The sequence below is a fragment of the Sinohyriopsis cumingii genome, chromosome 3 (assembly GCF_028554795.1).
Source record: "Sinohyriopsis cumingii isolate HCF-2022 chromosome 3, ASM2855479v2, whole genome shotgun sequence".
Lineage (NCBI taxonomy): Eukaryota > Metazoa > Mollusca > Bivalvia > Unionida > Unionidae > Sinohyriopsis > Sinohyriopsis cumingii.
Window position 1 is genome coordinate 2,099,741 of NC_142963.1, and position 23,404 is coordinate 2,123,144.

At 34.8% G+C, this 23,404-nt stretch overlaps 1 protein-coding gene across 2 annotated transcripts; it reads right to left on the reverse strand.

Moving 5' to 3' along the window:
• Nucleotides 1–19,060: 19,060 nt before the first annotated feature.
• LOC149802343 (alpha-protein kinase vwkA-like) lies at nt 19,061–23,096 on the reverse strand. 2 transcript variants are annotated; one of them, XM_089951271.1, is made up of 2 exons: nt 22,961–23,096; nt 19,061–21,666 (listed from the first exon to the last, which is right to left on the reverse strand). In XM_089951271.1, exon 2 carries the CDS (start codon nt 21,660–21,662, stop codon nt 20,922–20,924), a length of 741 nt encoding a protein of 246 aa, XP_089807397.1. In that variant the 5' UTR covers nt 21,663–21,666; nt 22,961–23,096; the 3' UTR covers nt 19,061–20,921. The 2 variants fall into 2 exon arrangements, with proteins under 2 accessions (XP_089807397.1, XP_089807398.1); XM_089951272.1 differs by having other exon boundaries at nt 22,956–23,033.
• Nucleotides 23,097–23,404: the final 308 nt, after the last annotated feature.

Sequence of the window (23,404 nt, forward strand, 5' to 3'; positions counted from 1 at the left end):
CTTTTTATATCATTCCTACTTTAGGACGTGTTTAGTCGTGAGTGTTTTGTTATATCATTCCTACTTTTGGATGTGTTAAGTCGTGAGTGTTTTGTCATATAATTCCTACTTTTGGATGTGCTTTGTCGTGAATGTTTTTGTTATATCATTCCTACTTTTATATGTGTTTAGTCGTGAGTGTTTTGTTATATCATTCCTACTTTTGGATGTGTTTAGTCGTGAGTGTTTTGTCATATCATTCCTTCTTTTGGATGTGTTTTGTCGTGAGTGTTTTGTCATATCATTCCTACTTTTGGATGTGTTTAGTCATGAGTGTTTTGTTTTATCATTCCAACTTTAGGATGTGTTTAGTCGTGAGTGCTTTGTTATATCATTCCTACTTTTGGATGTGTTAAGTCGTGAGTGTTTTGTCATATCATTCCTACTTTTGGATGTGTTAAGTCGTGAGTGTTTTGTCATATCATTCCTACTTTCATATGTGTTTAGTCGTGAGTGTTTTGTTATATCATTCCTACTTTAGGACGTGTTTAGTCGTGAGTGTTTTGTTATGTCATTCCTACTTTTGGATGTGTTAAGTCGTGAGTGTTTTGTCATATAATTCCTACTTTTGGATGTGCTTAGTCGTGAGTGTTTTTGTTATATCATTCCTACTTTTATATGTGTTTAGTCGTGAGTGTTTTGTTATATCATTCCTACTTTTGGATGTGTTTAGTCGTGAGTGTTTTGTCATATCATTCCTACTTTTGGATGTGTTTTGTCGTGAGTGTTTTGTCATATCATTCCTACTTTTGGATGTGTTTAGTCGTGAGTGTTTTGTTATATCATTCCAACTTTAGGATGTGTTTAGTCGTGAGTGTTTTGTCATATCATTCCTACTTTTGGATGTGTGTAGTCGGGAGTGTTTTGTCATATCATTCCTACTTTTGGACGTGGTTAGTCGTGAGTGTTTTGTCATATCATTCCTACTTTTGGATGTGTTTATTCGTGAGTGTTTTGTTATATCATTCCTACTTTAGGATGTGTTTAGTCGTGATTGCTTTGTGATATCATTCCTACTTTTGGATGTGTTTAGTCGTGAGTGTTTTGTCATATCATTCCTACTTTTGGACGTGTTTAGTCGTGAGTGTTTTGTTATATCATTCCTACCTTTGGATGTGTTTAGTCGTGAGTGTTTTGTTATATCATTTCTACTTGAGGACGTGTTTTGTCGTGAGTGTTTTGTTATATCATTCCTAATTTTGGATGTGTTAAGTCGTGAGTGTTTTGTCATATCGTTCCTACTGTTGGATGTGTGTATTCGTGAGTGTTTTGTTATATCATTCCCACTCTTGGATGTGTTTTGTCGTGAGTGCTTTGTTATATCATTCGTACTTTTATATGTGTTTAGTCGTGAGTGTTTTTGTTATATCATTCCTACTTTTGGATGTGTTCAGTCGAGGGTGTTTTGTCATATCATTCCTACTCTTGGATGTGTTAATTCGTGAGTGTTTTGTTATATCATTCCTACTTTTGGATGTGTTAATTCGTGAGTGTTTTGTCATATCATTCCTACTTTTGGATGTGTTAAGTCGTGAGTGTTTTGTCATATCATTTCTACTTTAGGACGTGTTTAGTCGTGAGTGTTTTGTTATATCATTCCTACTTTTGGATGTGTTAAGTCGTGAGTGTTTTGTCATATCATTCCTACTTTCATATGTGTTTACTCGTGAGTGTTTTGTTATATCATTCCTCCTTTAGGACGTGTTTAGTCGTGAGTGTTTTTTTTATATCATTCCTACTTTAGGACGTGTTTCGTCGTGAGTGTTTTGTCATATCATTCCTACTTGTGGATGTGTTAAGTCGTGAGTGTTTTGTCATATCATTCCTACTTTCATATGTGTTTAGTCGTGAGTGATTTGTTATATCATTCCTACTTTAGGATGTGTTCAGTCGTGAGTGTTTTGTTATATCATTCCCACTTTTGGATGTGTTAATTTGTGAGTGTTTTGTCATATCATTCCTACTTTAGGACGTGTTTAGTCGTGAGTGTTTTGTTATATCATTCCTACTTTTGGATGTGTTTAGTCGTGAGTGTTTTGTTATATCATTCCTCCTTTTATAAGTGTTTAGTCGTGAGTGTTTTGTTATATCATTCCTACTTTTGGATGTGTTTGGTCGTGAGTGTTTTGTCATATCATTCCTACTTTTGGATGTGTTTAGTCGTGAGTGTTTTGTCATATCATTCCTACTTTAGGACGTGTTTAGTCGTGCCTGTTTTGTTATACCATTCCTACTTTTGGATGTGTTTAGTCGTGAGTGTTTTGTCATATCTTTCCAACTTTAGGACGTGTTTTGTCGTGAGTGTTTTGTTATATCATTCCTAATTTTGGACGTGTTAAGTCGTGAGCTTTTTTTTCATATCGTTCCTACTTTTGGATGTGTTTATTCGTGAGTGTTTTGTTGTATCATTCCTTCTCTTGGATGTGTTTAGTCGTGAGTGCTTTGTTATATCATTCATACTTTTATATGTGTTTAGTCGTGAGGGTTTTTGTTATATCATTCCTAATTTTGGATGTGTTAAGTCCTGAGTGTTTTGTCATATCATTCCTACTCTTGGATGTGTTAACTCGTGAGTGTTTTGTCATATCATTCCTACTTTAGTACGTGTTTAGTCGTGAGTGTTTTGTTATATCATTCCTTCTTTTGGATGTGTTAACTCGTGAGTGTTTTGTCATATCATTCCTACTTTTGGATGTGTTTCGTCGTGAGTGTTTTGCTATATCATTCCTACTTTTATATGTGTTTATTCGTGAGTGTTTTGTTATATCATTCCTACTTTTGGATGTGTTAACTCGTGAGTGTTTTGTCATATCCTTCCTTCTTTTGGACGTGTTTAGTCGTGAGTGTTTTGTTATATCATTCCTACTTATGGATGTGTTTAGTCGTGAGTGTTTTGTTATATGATTCCTACTTTTGGATGTGTTTAGTCGTGAGTGTTTTGTCATATCATTCCTACTTTAGGACGTGTTAAGTCGTCAGTGTTTTGTCATATCATTCCTACTTTTGGATGTGTTTAGTCGTGAGTGTTTTGTCATATCATTCCCTCTTTAGGACGTGTTTAGTCGTGAGTGTTTTGTTATATCATTCCTACTTTTGGATGTGTTAATTCGTGAGTGTTTTGTCATATCATTCCTAGTTTAGGACGTGTTCAGTCGTGCGTGTTTTGTTATATCATTCCTGCTTTTGGATGTGTTAAGTCGTGAGTGTTTTTCCATATCATTCCTACTTTAGGACGTGTTCAGTCGTGCGTCTTTTGTTATATCATTCCTACTTTTATATGTGTTAAGTCGTGAGTGTTTTCTTATATCATTCCTACTTTTGGATGTGTTTAGTCGTGAGTGTTTTGTTATATCATTCCTACTTTAGGACGTGTTAAGTCGTGAGTGTTTTGTCACATCATTCCTACTTTAGGACGTGTTTAGTCGTGAGTGTTTTGTTATATCATTCCTACTTTTATATGTGTTTAGTCGTGAGTGTTTTGTCATATCATTCCTACTTTAGGACGTGTTTTGTCGTGAGTGTTTTGTTATATCATTCTTACTTTTATATGTGTTTAGTCGTGAGTATTTTGTTATATCATTCCTACTTTTGGATGTGTTTAGTCGTGAGTGTTTTGTCACATCATTCCTACTTTAGGACGTGTTAAGTCGTGAGTGTTTTGTCACATCATTCCTACTTTTGGATGTGTTAAGACGTGAATGTTTTGTCATATCATTCCTTCTTTAGGACGTGTTTAGTCGTGAGTGTTTTGTCATATCATTCCTACTTTAGTATGTGTTAATTCGTGAGTGTTTTGTCATATCTTTCCTACTTTTGGATGTGTTTATTCCTGAGTGTTTTCTCATATCATTCCTACTTTAAGACGTGTTTAGTCGTGCCTGTTTTGTTATATCATATGTACTTCTGGATGTGTGTAGTCGTGAGTGTTTTGTCATATCATTCCTACTTTTGGATGTGTTTAGTCGTGAGTGTTTTGTCACATCATTCCTACTTTAGGACGTGTTAAGTCGTGAGTGTTTTGTCACATCATTCCTACTTTAGGACGTTTTAATTCGTGAGTGTTTTGTCACATCATTCCTACTTTAGGACGTGTTTAGTCGTGAGTGTTTTGTTATATCATTCCTACTTTTGTATGTGTTTAGTCGTGAGTGTTTTGTCATATCATTCCTACTTTAGGACGTGTTTTGTCGTGAGTGTTTTGTTATATCATTCCTACTTTTATATGTGTTTAGTCGTGAGTGTTTTGTTATATCATTCCTACTTTTGGATGTGTTTAGTAGTGAGTGCTTTGTTATATCATTCCTACTTTTGGATGTGTTAAGTCGTGAGTGTTTTCTCATCTCATTCCTACTTTTGGATGTGTTTAGTCGTGAGTGTTTTGTTATATCATTCCTACTTTTATATGTGTTTATTCGTGAGTGTTTTGTTATATCATTCCCACTTTTGGATGTGTTAACTCGTGAGTGTTTTGTCATATCATTCCTACTTTTGGACGTGTTTAGTCGTGAGTGTTTTGTTATATCATTCCTACTTATGGATGTGTTTAGTCGTGAGTGTTTTGTTATATCATTCCTACTTTTGGATGTGTTTAGTCGTGAGTGTTTTGACATATCATTCCTACTTTAGGACGTGTTAAGTCGTGAGTGTTTTGTCATATCATTCCTACTTTTGGATGTGTTTAGTCGTGAGTGTTTTGTCATATCATTCCTTCTTTAGGACGTGTTTAGTCGTGAGTGTTTTGTTATATCATTCCTACTTTAGGATGTGTTTAGTCGTGAGTGTTTTGTTATATCATTCCTTCTTTTGGATGTGTTAATTCGTGAGTGTTTTGTCATATCATTCCTACTTTAGGACGTGTTTAGTCGTGAGTGTTTTGTCATATCATTCCTACTTTTCGATGTGTTTAGTCGTGAGTGTTTTGTTATATCATTTCTACTTTTATATGTGTTTATTCGTGAGTGTTTTGTTATATCATTGCTACTTTTGGATGTGTTTGGTGCTGAGTGTTTTGTCATATCATTCCTACTTTTGGATGTGTTTATTCCTGAGTGTTTTGTCATATCATTTCTACTTTAAGACGTGTTGAGTCGTGCCTGTTTTGTTATATCATATCTACTTTTGGATGTGTTTAGTCGTGAGTGTTTTGTCATATCATTGCTACTTTAGTACGTGTTTAGTCGTGTGTGTTTTGTTATATCATTCCTACTTTAGGATGTGTTTAGTAGTGAGTGCTTTGTTATATGATTCCTACTTTTGGATGTGTTAAGTCGTGAGTGTTTTCTCATCTCATTCCTACTTTTGGATGTGTTTATTCGTGAGTGTTTTGTCATATCATTCCTACTTTAGGACGTGTTTAGTCGTGAGTGTTTTGTTATATCATTCCTACTTTTGGATGTGTTTAGTCCTGAGTGTTTTGTTATATCATTCCTACTTTAGGACGTGTTTTGTCGTGAGTGTTTTGTTATATCATTCCTAATTTTGGATGTGTTAAGTCGTGAGTGTTTTGTCATATCGTTCCCACTTTTGGATGTGTTTATTATTGAGTGTTTTGTTATATCATTCCCACTCTTGGATGTGTTTAGTCGTGAGTGCTTTGTTATATCATTCATACTTTTATATGTGTTTAGTCGTGAGTGTTTTTGTTATATCATTCCTACTTTTGGATGTGTTAAGTCGTGAGTGTTTTGTCATATCAGTCCTACTTTTGGATGTGTTAAGTCGGGAGTGTTTTGTCATATCATTCCTACTTTCATATGTGTTTAGTCGTGAGTGTTTTGTTATATCATTCCTACTTTTGGATGTGTTAAGTCGTGAGTGTTTTGTCATATCATTCCTACTTTCATATGTGTTTAGTCGTGAGTGTCTTTTTATATCATTCCTACTTTAGGACGTGTTTAGTCGTGAGTGTTTTGTTATATCATTCCTACTTTTGGATGTGTTAAGTCGTGAGTGTTTTGTCATATAATTCCTACTTTTGGATGTGCTTTGTCGTGAATGTTTTTGTTATATCATTCCTACTTTTATATGTGTTTAGTCGTGAGTGTTTTGTTATATCATTCCTACTTTTGGATGTGTTTAGTCGTGAGTGTTTTGTCATATCATTCCTTCTTTTGGATGTGTTTTGTCGTGAGTGTTTTGTCATATCATTCCTACTTTTGGATGTGTTTAGTCATGAGTGTTTTGTTATATCATTCCAACTTTAGGATGTGTTTAGTCGTGAGTGCTTTGTTATATCATTCCTACTTTTGGATGTGTTAAGTCGTGAGTGTTTTGTCATATCATTCCTACTTTTGGATGTGTTAAGTCGTGAGTGTTTTGTCATATCATTCCTACTTTCATATGTGTTTAGTCGTGAGTGTTTTGTTATATCATTCCTACTTTAGGACGTGTTTAGTCGTGAGTGTTTTGTTATGTCATTCCTACTTTTGGATGTGTTAAGTCGTGAGTGTTTTGTCATATAATTCCTACTTTTGGATGTGCTTAGTCGTGAGTGTTTTTGTTATATCATTCCTACTTTTATATGTGTTTAGTCGTGAGTGTTTTGTTATATCATTCCTACTTTTGGATGTGTTTAGTCGTGAGTGTTTTGTCATATCATTCCTACTTTTGGATGTGTTTTGTCGTGAGTGTTTTGTCATATCATTCCTACTTTTGGATGTGTTTAGTCGTGAGTGTTTTGTTATATCATTCCAACTTTAGGATGTGTTTAGTCGTGAGTGTTTTGTCATATCATTCCTACTTTTGGATGTGTGTAGTCGGGAGTGTTTTGTCATATCATTCCTACTTTTGGACGTGGTTAGTCGTGAGTGTTTTGTCATATCATTCCTACTTTTGGATGTGTTTATTCGTGAGTGTTTTGTTATATCATTCCTACTTTAGGATGTGTTTAGTCGTGATTGCTTTGTGATATCATTCCTACTTTTGGATGTGTTTAGTCGTGAGTGTTTTGTCATATCATTCCTACTTTTGGACGTGTTTAGTCGTGAGTGTTTTGTTATATCATTCCTACCTTTGGATGTGTTTAGTCGTGAGTGTTTTGTTATATCATTTCTACTTGAGGACGTGTTTTGTCGTGAGTGTTTTGTTATATCATTCCTAATTTTGGATGTGTTAAGTCGTGAGTGTTTTGTCATATCGTTCCTACTGTTGGATGTGTGTATTCGTGAGTGTTTTGTTATATCATTCCCACTCTTGGATGTGTTTTGTCGTGAGTGCTTTGTTATATCATTCGTACTTTTATATGTGTTTAGTCGTGAGTGTTTTTGTTATATCATTCCTACTTTTGGATGTGTTCAGTCGAGGGTGTTTTGTCATATCATTCCTACTCTTGGATGTGTTAATTCGTGAGTGTTTTGTTATATCATTCCTACTTTTGGATGTGTTAATTCGTGAGTGTTTTGTCATATCATTCCTACTTTTGGATGTGTTAAGTCGTGAGTGTTTTGTCATATCATTTCTACTTTAGGACGTGTTTAGTCGTGAGTGTTTTGTTATATCATTCCTACTTTTGGATGTGTTAAGTCGTGAGTGTTTTGTCATATCATTCCTACTTTCATATGTGTTTACTCGTGAGTGTTTTGTTATATCATTCCTCCTTTAGGACGTGTTTAGTCGTGAGTGTTTTTTTTATATCATTCCTACTTTAGGACGTGTTTCGTCGTGAGTGTTTTGTCATATCATTCCTACTTGTGGATGTGTTAAATCGTGAGTGTTTTGTCATATCATTCCTACTTTCATATGTGTTTAGTCGTGAGTGTTTTGTTATATCATTCCTACTTTAGGACGTGTTCAGTCGTGAGTGTTTTTTTATATCATTCCTACTTTAGGACGTGTTTAGTCGTGAGTGTTTTGTCATATCATTCCTACTTTTATATGTGTTTAGTCGTTATTGTTTTGTCATATCATTCCTACTTTTGGATGTGTTAAGTCGTGAGTGTTTTGTCATATCATTCCTACTTTTGGATATGTTTAGTCGTGAGTGTTTTTTCATATCGTTGCTACTTTTGGATGTGAAACTTCGTGAGTGTTTTGTCATATCATTCCTACTTTAGGACGTGTTTAGTCGTGAGTGTTTTGTTATATCATTCCTACTTTTGGATGTGTTTAGTCGTGAGTGTTTTTTCATATCGTTCCTACTTTTGGATGTGAAATATCGTGAGTGTTTTTTCATATCATTCCTTCTTTAGGACGTGTTTAGTCGTGAGTGTTTTGTCATATCATTCCTACTTTTGGATGTGTTTAGTCGTGAGTGTTTTGTCATATCATTCCTACTTTTGGATGTGTTTAGTCGTGAGTGTTTTGTCATATCATTCCTACTTTAGGACGTGTTTATTCGTGAGTGTTTTGTCATATCATTCCGACTTTTGGATGTGTTTAGTCGTGAGTGTTTGGTCATGTCATTCCTACTTTAGGATGTGTTTAGATTTTCAAAACAAATTACATCAAATTCTGACAGTTTCGTTTCAATTAAACATAATATCAAGTTTGTCGATGAAATGATTGAATTATGGAAACAGAAGAGAAAGAATCTATCCTGATCTGACTTTTGTAGGTCGGAAGTAAAATGTATAAATTTATCAAATCGTATTGTCAATGCTGGGAATTGTAACGGACTATTACAAGTAACATGAACACGAAGTCCACAACTTAACAACTGTAATAATAGTATGAAATTTACTATTTTTAAAACCATTTTGTTACACCGATAAAGCAAACATGCGATGGCTATTGTCCTTTTATTATATATTTGATAATGGGATATTGAAATGTATTTGTGAAAATGTTTATCTCGCTACAGTGGCGATACAAGTGATGTCGCCGCTGAGGAAATATCAGCCTGAAACTACTTTCATTTCCCATTGAGCAAATATATCGGATTTAGATGAGATCTATTTACATATCTGGTTTATATATCTGACCCTCTCTTCATACACTATATATATATATATATATATATATATATATATATATATATATATATATATATATATATATATATATATATATAAGCTGCTTCTTCCTTAAGTTGCTACGACCTTTCTCTATTTGATATCCGTTGTCACCTATTGAGAAAGTCGTACACTCTGCGAGAAACGACATAAGGTTTAAGGCTAATGTTTCCATTGAATATGCTAATTTTTTAAATTATATTTAACTACTTTTTTACACACACACACACACACACACACACGCAAACACACACACACACACACACACACATAGATCTTTACGGAAACAGCGAAGAAGTAGGGAAAGAGGGATATGTTTGTATGACTAAAGTGTCTTAATTACTATTACACTTCTAATACAAACTCGATTTCTTGTTTATCTGATGTACGTGATGTACGTTTGGCTAAAGAAGTAGCAAAATAAATGTGCAAAATTTAGTCTTGAAGAAACATCGTCAAAACATGTAGTTGAAAGATGTTTTCTACTGTTTGCACTGCATGCTATTCGATGTCTTTTTTATGCCACCTCCATCACAACATTGCTGTGGGATAAACTACGACTATTTATTGTCTTATATCTACACAGAAATGTAGAAAGCAAAAAATGTCACAGTTCTCGGTTCCAAGTTTATTAGCAAATGCAAAGTTTGTGGCAAGGGGTGTTTAGAAAGACATTGCTTCCAGCATGTTCATAGGACCAACACTGTACATATATTTAAAAGTAAGTAACTCTATTATAAGCAAATTTAAAAATCAAAAAAAAAAAACCAAAACAAAAAAAAAAACCGACATGACTTAATAATATACTGCACTGACCTAGTGATCCAGTAAAGTTAGTGTCTCAGTTTTCAGAGGAACAATGTGCAAACCGAAATATGATACTATATTTTTTCAAGTAAATTCTATTTGTGTGAAAATTTGTTGGTAAAATTCTAGTTAAAATAAAATCTAGTATAAGGTTTTAAAAAGAACTTGGCTATGTATATCAAAGTTGTAGAAAATTTTAATTTTCTCTTTGCCTTCTAAAATTCAGTTCTATATCTCAGGTGTATTGAAGTTATAACAATTTCCAATTGGCAGCCCATTGCATTCCACCGCTAAAACTCGCACCGCAAATTGAGGAGTCCAACACTGAATGAATTTAACGCCTGAGTTTGAAGTCGATCACGAAGAAAAACAGAACTTTTACTTTAAAATCAGATCTATCTATTTCCACTATGATGTACTTTCTCACAAGTTACAGACATAGAACGTGTACTGTACATTCTATACAGTCTGTCCATTGAAAACGAGGTTCTAGACAAAAAGATGAGGCACTTGATTCACGCTTAGGGTAAAGTACCAGATCAATGCACTGGTACAGACTGGACCAAGTCAAGTGTTTAGTTCCAGAATTAATAACAGATTGCGTCTTTCATCCGAGAGATTATGATTTCTCTAGATTTAATGGGGATTGGTCATGCAATAAAAGGGTTTGAACAAACGTTCGCCTTTTTTTAGGAAACCCAGCTCTTTCACAAGGACTGTAAGTTTTTAAATAATGTTGAGTAATCATCATTAAACTTCTCACTTACATAAACATGTATTTTTTAATAGGTTCTGATAGCAGTGAAAGTGTTTCTGATGTTTATTTTCCAGTCTGATTATATTTAGATAACATCTACCATCCAACGATTTATCGATAAAAATAAAATCTTGTTACTTGGAAACGCATTCAGCAAAGCTTTATAATTCATCGTGCATGCAGTAGTTTACATTTCCTAAATTGGTTTAAGATTCGAATGTGTCCATACGATAATGAGTCATAGAGATCATGTGGGCGCTTAGTACTGACGAATTCTGCAATGTGTGTAATTTATTAGAATTTGATTACACATACTTGTAAATGGCGATAATGCATTTTATTTGGATCAGCATACTGGTTGTTACTAATATATCCTGTCAAATGCATACGGTTAAAGTCAATGTTAAAGTAACATATCCTGTCAAATGCATACGGCTAAAGTCAATGTTAAAGTAACATACCTTGTCAAATGCATACGGCTAAAGTCAATGTTAAAGTAACATACCTTGTCAAATGCATACGGCTAATGTCAATGTTAAAGTAACATACCTTGTCAGATGCATACGGCTAAAGTCATTGTTAAAGTAACATACCCTGTCAAATGCATATGGCTAAAGTCAATGCTAAAGTAACATATCCTGTCAAATGCATACGGCTAAAGTCAATGTTAAAGTAACATACCTTGTCAAATGCATATGGCTAAAGTCAATGCTAAAGTAACATATCCTGTCAAATGCATACGGCTAAAGTCATTGTTAAAGTAACATATCCTGTCAAATGCATTCGGCTAAAGTTAATGTTGAAGATGCATACGGCTAAATTCAATGTTAAAGTAACATACCCTGTCAAATGCATACGACTGCATACGGCTAAAGTCAATGTTAAAGTACGTAGACATTTTTTGTCAACCTAAAGGTGCTATCCAGTATAACTTGGATTGAATGTCGTGCGTAGTGATGTCACAATGAGAGATGCGCGTATTGAAAAAAAATATTTTAACCTGTTATTCATCATAGCAGAGGAGACGTCATCTTTTCTTGACACAGTTTAGTACCTGGCCAACATTGTAAAACTACTTATCGATCAATACTTTTCATCTGGGAATTTTTTAAAATTATATTTAAGGTAAAGCGCATTCAGCAAGCCAAAAAATGTATGTGTTTCCTGTCAAATGGTACGATTGGGCATAGTGACTCAGTTGTATCACGGAAAAGTGGTATTTGAGGTCAATGCATTAAATATAAACGAAAATATTTAATGTCAATGCAGTATGTAAGAAGGAAAACGTACTCGTGTTTCATTTTCATGTATAGCGTTACCATAGGGTGGTTTATTTTTAGCCGTGTTATTTCAAATTATTGAATTCCGTTAATCCAAAAATGCAGCGAGAAACCAATTACCCCACGTTCATTGGCCGTGGATAAAACTATAATGGGAGCCCCGAGTGACCGAGTGGTCTAAAGCGCGCTCCGTTACGGATCAGTGCCTTCTCATCTCTGTCTGTCTGGGTTCGAGTCTGGTTATGTGAGAAAGCTTGCCAGTAGCTTCTCGTGGGTCGGTGGTTCTTTCTGGGATTTTCCCTGGTTCTTCCTCCACCATATAATACTGGCCGCCATGTATAGCCTATCGTGTGCTGAAAATGGCGTTAAACCCAGCAACAACAACAACGATAAAACTGTAATGTGTATTTATGATATAATATGTCTAATGAGTAGACCCTGTTTGTTTACCTATCGCACGCGACGGCTCCCATAATTGTTTAGCCTGTATAAAAAATGAGCTCTTCCATAACTCTAGGACTACCTTCAGAAGCGGCTTTAGCGAGGTGCGAAAGGTGCTATCGCAAAATGTCCGCAAGCTAGGGGGTTTCTGAAATTATGGACTTTGTATTTTTGTTTTTTTATAATTAAAGCAGATTATTTAAAAATAATTTTGATTTTGAAAACCAACTTATTTTTCTATGAATATTTCACAGAATTTCTATAGTGATATACCGGACCCGCACAACTCTAAAACCGCCTCTGCTAACATAGCTAATGGCTCTTGCACTTTTTACCTCTGTGAAACGTCAACGCAATGATAGCAGTTTCTAAAAATAGCCATTCGGACAAGGCGAACCGGCGTAATGGCGTTCAGTGTTCTTTTCCGTGTTATTGTTCTTATTATTTTTCTTACTGAAAACCATGTACCAGGCGTTAAATTTGTTCATCTGAATATAGATGTGCATTCCAATATTTAGTTACAATGGTGTTTAAGCTTGCAGACTTTATCAATCATACAATCAAATTTGACGGTGGATATGTGAGAAAGCTTGCTAGTAGCTTCTCGAGGGTCGGTGGTTCTTTCTGGGGATTTCCCGGGTTCTTCCTCCACCATTAATAATGGCCGCCATGTATAGCCTATCGCGTGCTGAAACATGGCGTTAAACGCTACAACAACAACAACAACAACAAATTTGATGATCTTTCTAAACACTATAATACACAAATTGCTCTTTGTTACTTTCATCACAGATATACCAGGAATATTTTGAAATGAAAATTCCAAGGCAACTGCCAGCCACCCCACCATCCCTACCCCACCCCCAATTAAATAATGTCAATGAAGTATCCTTATATGTGATTCATGTTTTAACATATCAATAGCGAGGGATGTATTTTGGAAACTGACTCTTTCTTGTTTAGCGCATAAAATTACACTCTGCTTAGTTGATGTGATACTACGCATGTAGAATCTAGAAATGTTGCATATATATTCCGTAAGTTTAAAAACAATGTATCAATGTTGTTTTGTTTTTTTTTTTTTGTTTTTTTTTTGTTTTGTTTTTTTTGTGTTAAACATGAGTGATTTTATTAATCTTTTCTGATTTTGATGTGTTAATCGGTAACAAAGTTAAGATAAGATGAGATAAAAAAAATTTATGTCTGTTTCAATGTCTATTTTACAAACAAATGGTAATTTTGAATGACAGTTTAGAATATATAAGGATACATTATGTTCATTAGAGTTATGGTGTTGAAAAGAGCAGCAAAAGTTGATTATATTTATACTACGTGGATAATACATTTCCTTAATTAAAATATATTTACAACTACATTTTGTCGGAAAGATAATTATATGCATGTATTGATAGAAACAGCAATACAAAAACTGCTGTCCCTAATGACGATAGTCACTCTCAAAATGATACACATTTTACTCACAAAAACTAACTGAAAAGGAAACAAAGTAGATATAAATGACTATTACTGTTTTCAACACATCTATTTGGAATACACACACACACACACACACACACACACACACACACATATATATATGAGAACAAACTTTTACAAAACACATTAATCCTTCGAACTTAATCGATTTCCTGGCCGAAAAGTGGGGCTTCAGCGTGTCACGTGTCAGATATAAAATTTCGAAATGCCTCAGAATTTATATTTATCCCTTTGCTTTCGAACAACTACACTGTGCAATAGACAAGCATCCGCTTGGTACAATAAGTCAATGACATTTCTAAAGTAAAGTGCTTAAATCAAATATGTGTAATATATTGTGTCATGTCAATGACCTGACAGGTAGGAATATACAACGACATTTTTTTATAAATAAGCTAAACTGTTCGCAATCGCAGTTGTTCTATCGTCATGGCTGAAGAAAAATTGCACGTTTTCCTGGGAAAGGAAAAAAAAGTATGTTTGGAATCAGTTTGGTTTCAGAAAAACAAAAGGAAAAATATAATCGGCCACAACAGATTGCCGACACTAAAATGGAATATCGGTTTACAGGAAACATCACTTTATTGATCGCTTATTGTTGCAAAAAGTTCGAAGTCGCAAAAACGTAGGCAAAAGTAATATTTGATACTAAGGTAAATTATCTGCGTCTAATAGAATAGGCCGCCAAGTTGGTTGGGCAAAACCAGAGAACTTGCCTAATCCAGAGGAGATTAACCTTAAATATGCTTTACACATCGAAAACTGAAAGGTGAGGTATCGTACATTTTTAAATACGGTACTGTACAGAAGTAAAGTTCGTACATGCATCACAAAGACGAAAGTCTTTTTCAATCACTTAAAGTAGGAATATATAGCAAAATTAAATTGTTTTTAGTTTGCATTCCATAGCTAACAAGTTTCGCTATATTCATTATTTGCCATGACAAAAGCCAACCCTTTTGTTACGTATCACCCACCCGCCCCAACTCCAACCCTCTCAGACTGTGACCCCTCATCCAATTCCAATCGTTACAGACTGTGACACTAGGTTGTAAACAAGATTCTGGCATGGCTGCATGTTTATAGTTTGTTCAGAAATATTAACAATGTAGCGACAATGTTAATTTTGTATATTGTACCGTAATCCCATTTCCAAAGACAGGTGTGAGAGGGTCAAAGGTTTTAATCATATCCCACATTGGCAACCCGTCTCCCAAGTTTAGTTTATTTGCACACTGCGGGTTAGGGAAAGATAGACGTACGGACAGGCTTCCCAATTTTTACTCCTATCTTTTGAATAGAAATTTCTTTGAAATAACCTTTAATAAATTTAATTAGATACCGATCAACATTGTTATATATTAGGAAGTAAAATACCATTTAAATCACATATTTTGGAACGTCTACTTGAAATTGTTTTTTGATCGTGTGGAAAAATCGATTGTAAGAAATCGTACTATGAATTTCCTCTGAACGCTTCGATAATGAAAATAGTTATAATTAGACGTCATGAACTTATTGTATCCCTATCTTACAACTCTTCTAAAACAATCATTACGTATCTATTTCTGTTTCAATTAAACCACAACACTAAATTTTAAACCTTGTCATGTATATATATTTGACCAATTTTATAATGAGCCTCAGATCCCGGCCAAGTAGATGTTACATCAACGCAGTTTTAAATATAAAAATACTTAACATCCTAGATTTACTTTTGAGTTAAAGATTTTTATTGACTTGCAAACACAACCCCTTCTGTTCTTGTCCCTGCATGTTAGCATAAATTTGATAGTTGAATGTAGCTCTAGATTTGGATTATGTAAACTGTTCAAATACAGCGGTCTTGAATGTAAGAGTAGAGACGGTGTTGTTAGTGAGATTTCATACGGAAACCTCTCATTGTATCTTTACAAGGTCATACAAATCGTTTCTTGCCAAGGAATACGATATTCATACGATAGTTCATTTCAACACGTTCTAAAAGTTATATCGTTCAAGTTTTTTTTTTAAAAAGAAATAAAATACTTCAACTAAAACTGTTAATTACAAACCATGACCACACGAGAGCGGAGTTATTTTATTTAGGTAATTGAATGTCATTTTCAGTTGTAGTCATCATTTAAAAATCTGACTTCACAGGTAACTTAGACAATTAAAATTTACACTAAAACTGCTTTTGCATGCAGAAAAAAATTCTTTTAACAATATCGATTATCTGTCAGATTACTTTAAATGAGACAAATGTATTAATCATAACATGCACGATAACACGAAGGTTTTCATTCTTGTGGTATAATCGACTAGAAAAGAAAACAAAATATATTTCGGAATATTTCGGTACAAGAGGTATTTCTAATGTTTAAGCCTGCTGTTGTACTCTGTTACAAACAGGTGTACGTACATTAAAAATCGATAATTTATAATCAATCATTCGCCTTATTACTTGTCCTGTGTTTGCTTTGGCATTCACATCGATCGTTTGAAAGATTGACGTTCTTTTGTTTTAGGTGATTCCACATATATATTCAGTTCACCAATATTCAACATAAGTGGTATCAATACTTCTTTTCCATTCCAACTCAATTGTCAGCTTGCCCAATTCAAAGCCGAAAGGGTGTGGAGTCGAAGTTTACCATTAGATCAGCCCGGGTCTACTACCGTGATGTGTATATTGGCAAGTACTTTGTTTCATCTCCCTCGGCATTAAATAACCACCTTGTGTTTATTTGCAGGAAAACACCAAACGAAAACAATCCGACTCATGGATACATTTGAGAGCATTACATAAACATATTTAGCGTGACTTTTCACACCTTCCTGATAATCATTTTATAAATCCAGACTATTATTAAAAATCTCTCACTCTGTATTTAGTTTTGTGCTTCAAATTTGCTAATATTTCAAAGTCAATATAACTAGGTTTATTTATAATAAGAATCTGAAAGTGCCCTTTACAACAAAGTTCTTTGCTAGTGAACGTTATATCAGTATATCCCTTCAAAGTATTCCCCATACACCTCTACACGCTTTATCAGCCTGAGTATGCAGATATTAAATGCCAATTTGTATTCACGTTTGGGTATGTTGTTATTCAGTGGAAAACTGCACTGCCCCTTAGAGAATCGGTTATAACGTGATTCAGCCAAACATCACCTGGAGCTAAATCAGGCAAGTGTGGACGATGTGGCAAGGTCAGAATATCTGCTCATTCAGGAAGTCTGTCACGATAGCAGATTTATGAACCGGTTCGTTGTCATGGAGTAGATGGTTACCTGTCCTCAGACGGGTGGTTCAGTAGTGTTCCACAACATTTAGAAACAACTTGAAGGCATAGAAATTCCAGTGACATTAACAGAGAAAGGTACAGGTACCTCGGCGACCGGACCTTTTGCATCAAAATAAAAAGCGTATAAAACTCTCTTGAAAGTCCAACTACTTCGAATGATTTTTTGACTGCTTGTTTTCACCGATCCAGACTTTATTTTTGTTTTCTCGCTAGTCTGGTTCATACAAGCAAATCCATGTTTGATCACCTGTACAATTTCATTCTAACGTTTCTGGTCACTCCTTTCATATGTGGCGAGTAGCTATTTGGTGATTTCAACCCGAGTCTATTTTTTTTATCACCGTCCTGAAATGCGGGACCCATCTTGCACAAACCTTTTTGAGCTTCCATTGATTTTACGCTATATTACAAACAGCTGACGAGTTAATATCCGACATCTTCATCAATGGCTCCTTTCAGATCAGTCACTTCCTGCTCACCAAGTGCAGACAACTTGCTTTCCAGAACATGGGTAATTTTCCATGGGTTCGAGACCATCTTTAAAACGATGAAACTGCCTCAGAATTGTAGGATATGACAGGTAATTACATCCGTATACTTTATCCAAGTCGGCCTTGATACCACGGCGAAGAGCATACTCAGTGTACCCGGATTTTACCTTAAGATCTTTGCCCAGGTGCATAATTGTCCGGCATTTTTGTATTCATTGTCATTTACATATTTTACGTCCGTGAATTTAGTTAATTTAACTATTTTAGCAGCTACGTCTGTGTCCGAATATATTTATGAATCATTATCTGCTTTCTCAGAATCAACCACGCATCAACTAATAATGACGAACGTGTATGCTTGTTCAAGTACTCATGCCATTAAAGTTGATTTTTTTTTTGTTCATATTTGATGACAAATATCACGAAAAGTTCGTGGCATTTAGCTAAAAATTGATACTTTTATGTATGAAATCACTTTATTGTAGTAAACATATGTTTCAAACTTAAGTCAAAACCACTGTCTGACAATGCAGTATTCAGCTAGAATTTTTTTAAAACTCTTAAGTTTTTGCACTACTTGGAAATACACAGGCGGTTAATTTATTAGGCAAACACAAAGCGCGCCCTGCCATACTGTTTATTTTTCCTTGATATTTTTATTGTCCCCAGCTCCTGATGACTGTCTTATCTTGAATCATACATTTTATGTTGCAGTACTAAATTTATCATCGTCCTAGATTCGCCTTATGATCCTTTTTGTGTATCTTTGCCGTCTAATGTTGTTAACGATTGTGTTTATACTGTTATCTCGTTTCCTGGAGAGAAAAAAAGGTGTTTTTTTATTACCTTGATCAAAACGTGTAACTTATAGCCCCGACTTGTTATTTATTAGTGACATTATCCAAAATGTTTGAAGCCAGTGTCAACTACTAGAGCTTTAGAGACACAGTGCAAAACCAGTGTAAACAGATAAAGCTTTCGGGATGTAATTGTCCATATTTCAAATTTGAGGAATCACGAAAGTTGCGAACACAAAACATAATAATTAACAAAGGGAAATAAACCTTGTGAAAGTACGAAATTCAACACAAAACGAAAGCATCCCTGTATTGCCTGATACTCTTTCCATATAAAATGTCATCATCTGTAAGAAATTACCCAAATTAAAAGTAAAACACACCGAGCACACGACGGGCCATGGAATGTTGATGTTGTAGTTCCTCATCGTCTGATTCTTTCAATCAGCCCAACTACATTTTTTAACCAAGTATATCATAGATAGTACAAGAGTAACTATAACACTAAAAAATGTATGGTTTGTGCAACCACCAAGCGACATCACGCGTATGGTTTGTGCAACAGGCGTTACTACACGAAGTGACATCACGTGCATGGTTTGTGCAACATGCGTTACACCACGAAGTGACGTGACGAGTATGATTTGTACAATAGATGTCGACTCTAATGTAACTCAACAAAACGATGACACGCATGATTCCACCAAAATGATAGAACAAAAATAAACTTTATTGAAACAAAATTTTCTCAGACCACACACACACACACACACACACACACATGTGTATATAACATGCCAGTAAAAATTATTTCTGTTTCTATATATATTATAATTAAGAGCGATAAAAGAAAAAGAAAATGAGAGAGAAGACGTGGATTATTAGAACATAACAAGTCCAAGAAATATATACAAAGTAAACTTCACTTTCAAATGTCTGTACAAAACTAATATAAATAATTAAAATAAAAATCATTTAGACATATTTCAGCTACTATATACAAATCAAATATGAAATCAGCAGTTGTAGCCATCGAGAACTATATTCATTTTCTAATTTTCTCATAATTTTACCAACAATAATGCTTAAGTTCTTCATTGTTATTTCATATCTTGTATTTGTAATTAAAAGTTTATATTCAAAATATTGGGACACATGTAATATTCCCGAATCAAATTCAGTCTAGCGTCCCTAAACAATTCAGACCCACAGATGTAATGTTGTTCGTCATGGAAACCAGTATGCTGACGTTTGGTTTGGTTTTGTGGGGTTTAACGCCGTTTTGGAACACATCATAGGCTATACCTGGCGGCCAGTATATTTGGCGAAGGAAAAACCTGGGACGGCACTGGAAAGAATCACTGACGGACAGATGTGTGAATGATCTGCAAAGGTAACTGAACCTTCCGGAGTCCCTGACATTTGGTACATTTTTTTTTCAGTATGAAATTTTATCCCATCTACAAGTTTCAACCGGTAATTTATGGTTTTACGGCTTGAATTTCAAGATATTCACTAAATATTCTTTCAGCTGGACTCCTGTTTATAAATCTTTATATTGTTTTCGAATTTTCTCAACACGATAACGATATTGTTTATAATGATCTAAGCTAACGGTTTTCATATAATCCCTTATATCAATACTTTAATAATTTATGTTATTTAAACATAAATCATAGCTTTCTTCTTTTAGAATTGTCTGTATGTGCGTTTTTCATTTGTAGTAAGAACGCGGCAGTATTAACACCTGAGTATGAACATATAAGTGCAACATTCAATAAATCATGCCTGAAAATTTAGTTGTGTTCTTCTTTTAAATTGATGAGTGCGGCTCAAGAGTTATTCAATCAAGCAAATGCTTTTTGATTACTATTTAGCACAACGCCTGTACTAACCGCTCCGGTGGCCTACTGGTTAGAGCGCCGCCACGGATGCGGGAGGTCGTGTATCCGATCCCCGACAGAGTCATACCAAAGACTTACAAAAATGGTACTAACCGTTACCTCGCTTTGCGCTCAGCATTAAGAGGTTAGTGTTAGGACTGGACTGCCTGGTGTCAGAATAATGTGATTGGGTGGGACATCATGCTACATGTCTGCGGCATGGTGCCCGAGTGCTAGATATCGCAATAAACTGCTACATTGCAGACATCGTAGCGATATGACTGAAATTTTTTTAAAGCTACGTTAAAAATCCAAATCACATCACATCACGCCTGTACTATCCAGCGCCCGCTTTTTGATTACCATGCAAACACACACCTTAAAATCCCGCATATGCTTTTTGATTACTATTCAAAACACCACATGTACTATCCAGTAAGTGCTTTTGATTACAATCCAAACGCACATCCCTACTACTCAATTCGAAGAGTATGAGTGTCCCTAGACACACGCTATACTTGCATCATATAGCAGTACTTCAATGAATCTATAGGAAATGGTGACTAGTTGCACATCGTGAAGGATATCATTCTATATACATATACCCCATTACAATTAATATTGATATGCTAATCTTTTTCTTCTTTGTTCTTCCTAGATAATCATAATCCATTACAATCATTATTGATATGCTAATCTTTTTCTTTGTTGTTCTTACACGGTAATCCTAATCCACTGCAAATAAAATTACAGCAGTGGTTATGATAAACCTCAGAAATACCGGCTGTCCCATAATCTTTGGATCCAAACTGTCCTATAGAAGAATGTATCGTTGGATTTGTCAATCTGTAACATCCATTAACGAAAATACCCTTTAAATTGCAAACAACAAGTTGTCCGTGGGTTTTGTGAAGTGTGAAATGAGTAAATGCTTCCAACAACTCGCAATTCGAGCACAAGGCTTCACCCCATTCGGAGGAGAAGTGAACAAAATCTCCATTTAGATATTCCTCCACTAGAACGTTCTCGTGTTCGTGGAGATTCCTCGTGGACAGTCTTAAAAAATTTGTAATTTTCATAATGTCTGACACGTCACACATTTGTGAGATTACTGCGTCAGCAAATTTTAATTTGACGCCGGATAAATGAGCTGCAGATTTGTTGAAACGAGTTGCAAGAGTAGTTGTCTCTTTATGACAATCTATATAAGCTGTCCAGTCATTGTGTAAGTGTGATTTGGTTTTCACCACTATTTTACGTCTAGTTTCCGTATATTTGTCGTCGTTAGCATACGAAAGCCCCTCGTACACATCGTGTCTTTTTCCGCTCCACGAGGGATAGAGTTCAAAAGTACTCCAGCGTTGTGCTCCATCATGCGGCCACGGCATTCCAGACAGATAAGTTGTATTGTTTACCGACAACGAATTCCCCATCTTGCTGAAAAAAGATTAGATTTCTGTTTTTATATTATGAAAGTTTTGCCTCTGTAGAGTTCCTAGTTACACAATTGGTTCTAAAGACGGAATATTTTATAAATTGCCGAACATATTTGTGATGCTAGAAATTACAAAAATAGATTGTGCCATTAATTACTCAGCTGGTTATGTGCGTGTCCTCATCAGATTTATAATGGTACAGTACTCCACCTCATCAGATGTGCAGCTTGTTATATTTTAGACGGATTATACAGTTATAATCGTACAGTACTCCACCTCATAGATGTGCAGTTTGTTTTGATTTTAGACGGATTATACAGATTTATAATGGTATAGTACTCCACCTCATCAGATGTGCAGTTTGTTTTTATTTTAGACGAATTTTACAGTTTTATAATTGTACAGTACTTCACTGTCTACTTGGCATTTTTGGTTGTATGAATTCTGTAGAAATAGATCAGTATCTAAAATGAAGTATGTCAGCCTGCGTTATTTTTTCATCAACACGTAAATCGCCCAAACATTTACTAATGTATCGGTCGTTATTTATTTCAAGCTGTAATGGATAAATGAAAAGTGCTTCCATTTTTTGACCATCTAAATTACCTCCTATATTTCTATCAAAAATTGCATGACTAGGCACAACAATTAAAACTCTTTTGGTAGTATGAATTACCTGTGTCATTGAAACGCTAATATAATCGTGTCTCCCTCTTGCATTTTATAAATATTCTGGAGATATGAATTTACATTCTAAGTCTGATCAAAGATGGATAAGAAATATGGCCTCCAGACTGGCAACAAGCACGTGCTGCCTGGCTCGTGAAAAACACAGGAATAGACGGCCAGAAGAGCTAATATAAAAACCCATATCGGAAGCATCTGCAGAACGTATAAGCAATATGCGAACATCATAGTGATTCATTTTTATTGTTTTTTTTTTCCTTTTTGCATTCACTTTGCAAACGCTTAAAATTTTGCAACTTGTACGCGTGTATACCTGAGTCTATTAATGAATAAAATCTTATACAAATTTAAAACGACAGATTTTCCCATGATGCATTATTTTCCACATGATGATCGGATATATGCTGATCACATTGTTACTTTACGACCTGCAATGTTTAATACTAGGAAGCTGAAGAAAGACCATATCGGTAAAACAATCTGAATGTGAAGTAGTAACTAACAAATAACGTAAAATTAAGTTAGCCGCAAATCAAAATTCAAAGAAAAATTATAAGCAAACTAAATTTGAAGATAAAAGTATCACAGAAAAAGTAATATTACCTTACCAAAGAAAAGCAAATGTCTATAACACCTGCTGCGGTTGTCCGGGAGAAATGGATTATGCAGGTAAGCACACAATACTTCATGATTGCATTTACATAATAAAGACCAGATAAGGTAAATTATAAAAATAGAACAGACTGTTCTGGTTATTTCAGCTAGTGTATTTCCAGGTATACTGGTCAGCTATGATATAATTGATTTAAACCAATACTTAAATTTTCTTTTCCTCGTAGTGAGACATGGCACGTGATGTATGTGTGAAAACTATAAAACTACGATATTTGGTTTACATACTATACACTTACAGAGAAATAAATTCATGAAAACCAAAACAACTATATATTTTCATACCATTCCGTTTGTTTGTACCCCCGACCGATTTTAAAAACAGAAGCTATCGAGAATACAAAACAATGTGCAGAACTTAGTCATTTCATTCATTGATT